This window comes from Cannabis sativa, chromosome 6 (genome assembly GCF_029168945.1).
Source record: "Cannabis sativa cultivar Pink pepper isolate KNU-18-1 chromosome 6, ASM2916894v1, whole genome shotgun sequence".
NCBI classification, from domain to species: Eukaryota; Viridiplantae; Streptophyta; class Magnoliopsida; order Rosales; family Cannabaceae; genus Cannabis; species Cannabis sativa.
This window is the reverse complement of record NC_083606.1, coordinates 8,851,469-8,859,529: the sequence shown is the minus strand read 5'-3', so window position 1 is coordinate 8,859,529 and position 8,061 is coordinate 8,851,469. Positions and strand designations below refer to the sequence as shown.

The 8,061-nt window shown below is 29.0% G+C and overlaps 1 protein-coding gene across 1 annotated transcript; it reads left to right on the top strand.

Annotated features, from left to right (window-relative positions):
• The first annotated feature begins 5,085 nt into the window (after nt 1–5,085).
• Nucleotides 5,086–5,786, top strand: LOC115724712 (uncharacterized). Its single transcript, XM_030654049.2, has one exon. It carries the CDS (start codon nt 5,236–5,238, stop codon nt 5,560–5,562), a length of 327 nt encoding a protein of 108 aa, XP_030509909.1. The 5' UTR covers nt 5,086–5,235; the 3' UTR covers nt 5,563–5,786.
• Nucleotides 5,787–8,061: the final 2,275 nt, after the last annotated feature.

Below are 8,061 nucleotides of genomic sequence, written 5' to 3'. Positions count from 1 at the left end.
TTTTGTTTAAGAAAAATAAAGTATTTATGATTTTTTCAGATTTTTTTTTTTTTTTCTAAATCCAAATGAAATTTGTAAGCAGCCACGTCTTCCATTATTTTGTTAACAGAATTGGGTAATTTCAATCATTTATATTGTTTACTTTTGAAAAGAAAAAATGAGAACTTTCTTTCCACAAAATTTGGTAATAATTCAAGTTATATTTAGAGAAGTTTTGTTACGGTAAATGATTTGATTTGTAAAAGGATGAATAAGAGAATTGGTAATATTAATGGAGAGCAGACACTTTTATTTGATGCTTTGTGGGTTCCAAATGGGTCAATTCAGAGTTAGGATGGTTTGGATCCTAATTTGGTTAATGAAAATGTTAATAGTCTTTTTGTGGTGAGTGAAAAAGTTTGGGATGTTGATGTTGTCAAAGATTTATTTGATGAGGAAGTGGGATCAATATTCTTAGTATTTCCCTCTCTAATTTGGGTACTAAGAATTAATGATATTGGGAGTTTGACTCTTCTAGCGAGTATACAGTTAAGAATGTGTTTAAATTATTATAAGCAAACCGTGAGGATAGTGTGGAAGGGGCAGTTGTGGCGTTTTGGAAGAAGTTTTGGCAATTTAAACTTCCTCCAAAAGCAAAAAATTGTGTATGGAGGGTTGTTAGTGGATGTCTTCCTATGAGAGTTCATATGAAGGCTAAACATGTGGATGTCTCTTTGTTGTGTCTGATTTGTCATGGGACGAGTGAATCAATTTTGCACTGCTGTGAATTTGCCCAGAATTGTTGGCGGGTAGCAAGTTTGGCTATGATTCCAGTTGATGTAGGGTCATTTGGGGACTGGTTTCTTTATTTGTTCTCACGATTGGGTGAGGAACAAAGTGTTCAGGCGGTGATGTTGGTTTGGGCCATTTAGTTCGCACAAAATCAACTCTTGTGGAAGGGTAAGAAAATTTGGGTGGAGTTCGTTGCCAATTTGGCTCATATCACTCTTGATCAGTGGAGAAAAACTCAAGAAGGAAGTTTGTTTCCTGCATTTGATACTTTGTATCTTTCGGATGGAGCTAAGCTATGGTCTAAACCAAGTTATGAAAAACTCAAGGTAAATATTGATGTTGTATTGTTTAACGAGAAGGGAAGGCATGGTTTTGGTGGAGTTGTTTGGGTCACAAGGGTCGAGTCGTGACTGGGATTACAAGATTACAAATTGGGCAAGTTCTTCCAGAGATTACTGAAGCTGTAGCTCTTAAGAAAGTGTTATCATGGTTGAAGCGCGATTTTCCAAGTGTTAGTATTATCGAATCTGATTGTCTGGTATTGGTACAAGCAGTTAGAAATTTGAATGTTTTGTCATCCACTTTTTGTTGTATCGCTGAGGATTGTAAACAACTTTTATTTTTTTTAGTGATATTTTTTTATATTTTGTCAAACGGTCTGATAATCAGGCTGCTCATCTTATGCCTAGAGCAGCTTGTTTATATGCTAATTGTATTTTTTCAGAATGTAATCTCCCATTTGATATTGTTGATATTGTTGAGGTCAAGTTGATCTAATTGAATAAATTTTACAATTAAAAAAATCATTTATATTATTTTGGAGAATAAATAGAAGCAAAAATCTATAAATGCTATTTTTGTTATTACTCTTTTTTTTTCTTAATTTTTAAAAAATCTCATATATAATTTTATGAATTTAATAGTATTATATTGTATTAGGTCGTATTGTATTGTATCGTATAATATTGAATTGGATTATATATTATATTTTTATATAATACTATGTTAAACTTTAATTATAAATATTATATATTTAGGTGTCCATAAAAGGTAATACCACATATAGTTTTATATAAAAATATTGCATAAAATACAATTTAATATAATACAATACAATACGACCTAATACGGCGTTTCAAATGAGCCAATATGTATAAATTAAGATTATCTCTAATGCAAGACCCAAAATTTATATTAAATTTATCACAACAAAATCAATGAGTTTGTGCTATATTAACCTATTATTAACAAATTACAATTATGTTTTAATGCATATGTAAAGTAAGTAAAAGAAAAAATATTTGATATTAATAATCATTTGCTATTTTATTGAAAATACACAAAAATTTATTACTTTTTTATTGTTTAAATAACAATAATAAAATAAATAAAGAATGTAAAGTTTCGTAAAACTCATGAATTATATAATTAATGTTATAATAATAAATAAAAATAATAATATTTACTGTAAATTAAATTTAATATAATATTATATATCGTACCGAATTTTGCACAATATTATATTTTGTGTCAAATTTAGTAGAACTTTTACTATGTATTAAATTTAGTGCACGTTTTAAAACATTATTAAAGTGATATTTTTTTTTCTTTTAAGTGTGTTAAAATGAATTAATATATTATTTTTTTAATACTCAATTAAAGATGTTCTTCGTAGATGAAGACGGTAGTTAAGAAAGAAGGAAGTGTGAAAAACTTATTATAGACCATTATTAATGGAGATAATTACTTTTTCTTTTTTAAAGAATGTCCTTGATAAACTTATATGGTTTTCACAAAATCTATTAATATATGAAACATAAATATAGAATAATTTATTTTTTTTAATGGAATTCTTCACTTCTAAGACAACGAAAATGGAATAGGCTATTGAAGGTAGATGGGTTGGTGAGGGAGAGAAGATGTGACATATATATATGTTTGGGGGTTAGGAAAAGGTTTCACATTCACAAGTTAAAGATGGGTATAAACTAAGTCAATGAATTGTTGAAATTTGTTATTATATTATTAAAGAGTAATGAAAGCATAAAAATGGTAAAAAAAAAATTAATTTTTTTATGGAAAATTTTTTATATTTATGTTTTGAATTTTTTTATGTACAAAAATACATTTTTAATAAAAATAATAAAGTTGTTTTTTTTTAGTTGTTTTTAGTTGCTTTATAGTTTAGGAATATTAGCGGCAAAACTATTTGAACTTTTTATTTTTTAACACTTAAGTAAAAAAATCGAAATTTTGACGGTAAAACCTACCAAGGTTCTGTTTTGTTCATTACACTTCCATCTAAAATTTTTATTTAAATACCACACAGAATTGCTCACGTGTACACAAATGTACACGTGGCAAATTTTAAGTAGTCCACGTAATATTAATTGTTAAATTATTATGAAAAATAATTTAAAAAATATAAAAAATAAATAAATGATAAATAAATATTTTCTTTTCTTTTTCTTTTTCCTTTTCCTTTTTTTCTTCTTCTTCTAAACTAGACAAAAAAACATAATATCTCTTCACACACTCTCTCCTGATTTCTATCTCTCTTGTGTGCAGCGCCGGCCACCCACCCCAAGAGTTCTTCGACCACCCCAAGCCCGCTAGACGAGCCACGAAATCAAACCCAACGACCAAGAAATCCCAAACCTCGATCCCCCCTCTCACACTCTTTCTCTCTCTGGATTTCTATCTCTCTCTTTCTTGTGTACAGCGCCAGCCACCCACCGAGGGGTTCTTCGACCACCCCAGCCACACAGGCCACAGAACCAAACCCCAAGACCTAGAAAACCCATACACAATCCACCCTCTTCTCTCTCTCCTTTGATCTGTCTCTCTCGTCCTTTTAAGTGTTTTACTTTTTTTTTTGTGAAGAAGAAGGAGAAAATGAAAGGGAAGGGGAAGAGTAAGAGATCTTAGGGTCTCGATTCCCATAATGAGAATGGCCACTAGGCCACCGGTGGTCCCCGTTCTATTATCGTTCAAACCATTTAAAACTAAAATAGAACCGGTTATATAACATAATAAATGTGTATTTTTGGGGTAGATATGGAATAGGTGTAATTATTTGGTGGGTTAGAGCAAGTCGGAAGGATAGTTTTGATTAAGTTATTTTATTTAACTAGTATTTGTGTGTGAGTTTTTATCTTAGTTGCTTTACAGAACTAGTTTTTTTCTCTTAAATTTTTAACTATTTGATAAATATAACTGATTTCTTTATATTATTTTTAGTTATTGTATGTTATTATTTGTGTTTATTTTTTTTATGGAAGCAGTTCTTTTTATATTTATGTCTCAATATTTTTTGGAATTGATCCCCACTTTTTTTTTTAAAAAAAAAAAAATACATAACCAGTTTTATGAGATATTATGTGTTATGATCATGTATTTTATTGTGGAACTAGTTTTGTTTTTAATTTATGTTTCAGTGTTTTGGGAACTGATTTCCTCTTTATTTTTTAATTGTAATCGGTTTGAGTTATTGCGTGTTAATTGTTTGTATTCATTATGCTATATTACCAGTTTTATTTTATTTATAATCGGTTTGAGTTAATTCGTATTATTTGTTTTTATTCATTATAACACTGCTATAGAATAAGTTCTATTTTAATTATAACTGGTTTGAGTTATTTTGTGTTATTTGTTCGGGGTTTATTCATTTTTACACATAAAAATAGTTTATTTTGCATTTTTACGAAATTCTACATAAAAATCTCTATTGCAACTAGCGCTGCAACTTAAATTGTAACAAAAAATCGTATAGAAACTCCTATGGGAACTAGCGCTGCAACCACTTTAGAAACCCAAACCGTAAATTTGAAGAAAAAGTTTAAAAAACAGTATATATGGTAATTTTCCTATTTGTTTTTTATTCATTACGTTACAGAACTAGTTATATATTTTAATTTTAACCGATTTGAGTTATTTGTTTTTATTTATTATGTTATAGAACCGATTCTGTTTTCATTTACATCTGAAACATCTACTTCTGGTGACTTTTTCGGCGACAACAACTTTTTCGACACCGACAATTTTTCCGACGCCTGTGACTTTTTCGACGAAACGTATTATTACAAGTTTTATTAAATTTATTTATTATTTTTTCTCATATTTTAAACTTTAATTATTTTTTTAATAAACTTTAATTAGTTTTTAATTTCATTTTTTACATTATTTATTTATACCATATAAAAATAAACTCTCTAATATTTTTCCATATTTATACCAAAAAAAACCCTATTTTTATCATTATAATCAAAAAGCCTTTCTTTTAAGAGTTAAAATAAAAAATAAAAAATAAAAAAAATTGCTTAGATGAATCTCGAACCATCTTTCAACCTCCCATAAAATCGTTAATAACAACCGCCTTACTACTGATCTTCTTCTTCATTTATTAAATTTAAAACAGAGTAAGAAAAGAAACTCCCAGAAAATCACAAATCCCACCTAACAAAAATGTTCTTCTTCTTTGTTGGAGGAGTAGAGCAACAAGTGAGGCAGGTACTAAAATACGGTGCAGGCAGATGCATTTCGTGCGGTTCCACAGCTGATCTGGTTCACTACGACAAAGTTCTCAAGCTCTTCTTCGTTCCCACATGGCGCTGGCCTGGAAAAGACCCTCTTATGCACTGTAACAACTGCAATCTCTTTTATCCCCAATCATTCTCTCTCCCACCTCTCTCTTCCTCCGATGATTCCTCCGTCTCTCCGCGTTGCCGCTCCTGTGATCGGATTCTTCAGTCCGACTTTAGATTCTGCCCCTTCTGCGGTTCTTCTCTCTGAACTTTCTTTCTATCATTTGGGTTTGTTGCGAATGAGATCTTCTAGGGTTTTTCTATGATCAAATAATTTGTTCTTGTCTTTTGAGTGGGGTTTTGTGCTTAAATTTCACTCAATTGATAGTTACTGGTGTTATACATATAAAATATTCAATCTCAATTGATTAGTTTTTACATTAGCTGCTCAAATTAGTTTGTTAGATTTTTCAAAGCTTTGTAATTTTCTTATGTAATGTGTAAATAAAATCTGTGTGAGATGAGAGTACGTTTTGGTTAGCATTTGTTCAAAGCTTTGTAATTTTCACTAGAAATTGCTTTAATTTTCCAATTTCCTAACTTAATATTATTCATATTTTATAATTTGTTATTGATGATGAGTCTCTTAAGTATTTCTGGCCAAAGAACCAAACTTAGATTGATGATCAAAGAAAAATGTTAAAAGGTAATCTTCAAGTATTACATTGTTATAACATTGTTGTTAGGAGTATTGCTATTGGGTATAGCACTTTTTTATAGGTACTACTTATAAAGTTATTTTTTTAAAATTATATAAAATATCATATTTAATTATACATATGATACCGAACAGTATGATACCGAGAAGAGTATTAGAGATCGGTAGTATTTGGTTTAATTCTCTTCTTATTAATTTTTATGAAGTATCAGAAACTAGCAATGTTCATAATGAAAGATTAGTGAAGCAATGTTGTATGTTAGTGATAACTGAAGTTAGTGGAGATGCAGAAGTTGAAGACAAACTCTCTTACAATCCACATATTTTTAAATCTGAGGCTCGATCTTTTCCTCTTATTTTTCAGACTACTTGAATTATAATAAATTAGAGCTTTGTATGTGATAAAAAAAAACCAAATCAGTTAAATGGTTAAATAGGCTTGATGTTTTATTTAAGAGTAAGTATAAAATTCAAAAAATTGAATAAACCGTTTAAATCGACTTACTGGACACCGTTGAAACCAAAATCGACAAAACTGAAAATCGAAAAAACCGCTAACGGTTAAAACCGTTATTGAACGGTCGGTTATTTTAGTAATAAACTAACTGAAAAAATCGAAACCCACCGTTATATATATATATATATTAATTTATTAAATTTTTTTGGAAAATTCTAGCATAAACACCCTAATAATGGATACAATAATAGGTCTATTTTGTTGTTATATTATTGGTTGCAAGTGATGTTTGTGGGTCCGTTTAATGTGGATGCATATACATGTGATTACTTTATCTCTGAGAAAGAATACACCCGTGTGTCCTTTAATTAATGTTTAATTGGAACATGTTGTGTTCAGTAATTTTTAGAAATAATTTAATTTGATAATTAAATAAAGGTTTTGTTGACAAAATGATATTTCATGGAGGGATTTTCTTGAATCTCGATGTTTCCTTGATTGAAGCATTGTTTATCTTCTTTTGCTTCGATATTTTGTTTTAAAAAGTTTTAAACCCTGTTACTTTTTGTCATTCCATTTTTATTTAAATTAATTTGGAGGTTGTTGTTCTTGTTTGTTGGTGTTTTGAATTTCGTTGCTAGTTATATTGATGTTACTATTTTTTAACCTTTACCTTGAAACCATTTGAAATCTTTAGGACTCCATCCCATCAACAAAATCTGAAATATTTCAACTACTAAAATCAGAAATCCTATACAATTGATAAAAAAACCCACAAATTTCAAATTAAAATTCCAGAATTAACTAATGAAAAGTTGGAAAAGGATCCTTTTAAAAAAAGAAAATGGAAAAAGAAAAAAGAGAAAATAGTGGGCAAGGAATCAATAGGTAAAGTCTGAAAATGTATTCAAACAATAAAAAAAAGTGCCTACAATGGAATGCAATTCTCTTTTAAGAAAAATACAGAAATATATCTCCTCAAAATAAACCCATAATGGTAAACATAAATTTGGTCGTATTTAATCAGTAAATAAAAATCCTCAAACATTTAGCCTTTCATTGCTGAAGACCAATAGCGATTAGGAGACAGTCGATGAGTCCAGAACAAGAATAAATATTTCTTCTTACCAATTGGTGTGTGCAGCAACAACATAATAATATGGGATCTATTTAACTGCCAATAAAATGAGAACAAAAGGAGTGTTCATTGGTGTGTCTCTTTTAAGGGTCTCCACTATAGAAGTGCCCAATTTTTTTTACATGTATTATAGTTACTAATAATATATAAAAATAATATATTATTTTTTTATTAATATTAAAGTATAAAGAATAAGATAATTAGTTTTTCAACAATTAATTTATATGTTTGTAGTTGTAAAATGTAGAATAATATATTTATAGAATAAATTGGATTATTTTTTTTTTAAAAAAAAGTTCGGCTTGGGCGGTTTAAACCGACCAAACTGAGGTTCAAAACGGTCGGTTTTAAGATATGTTCTGGATTGGTCGGTCAGTTTTTGAATTGCACCAATCCAAATCGAAAACTGACTTTTGGAATTTTATATAGAAAAAAACCGACCGATGCTCAGCCC

What these genes read in the sequence shown, in the direction of transcription:
- LOC115724712 (XM_030654049.2), top strand. Translation starts at nt 5,236, where the DNA reads ATGTTCTTCTTCTTTGTTGGAGGAGTAGAGCAACAAGTGAGGCAGGTA.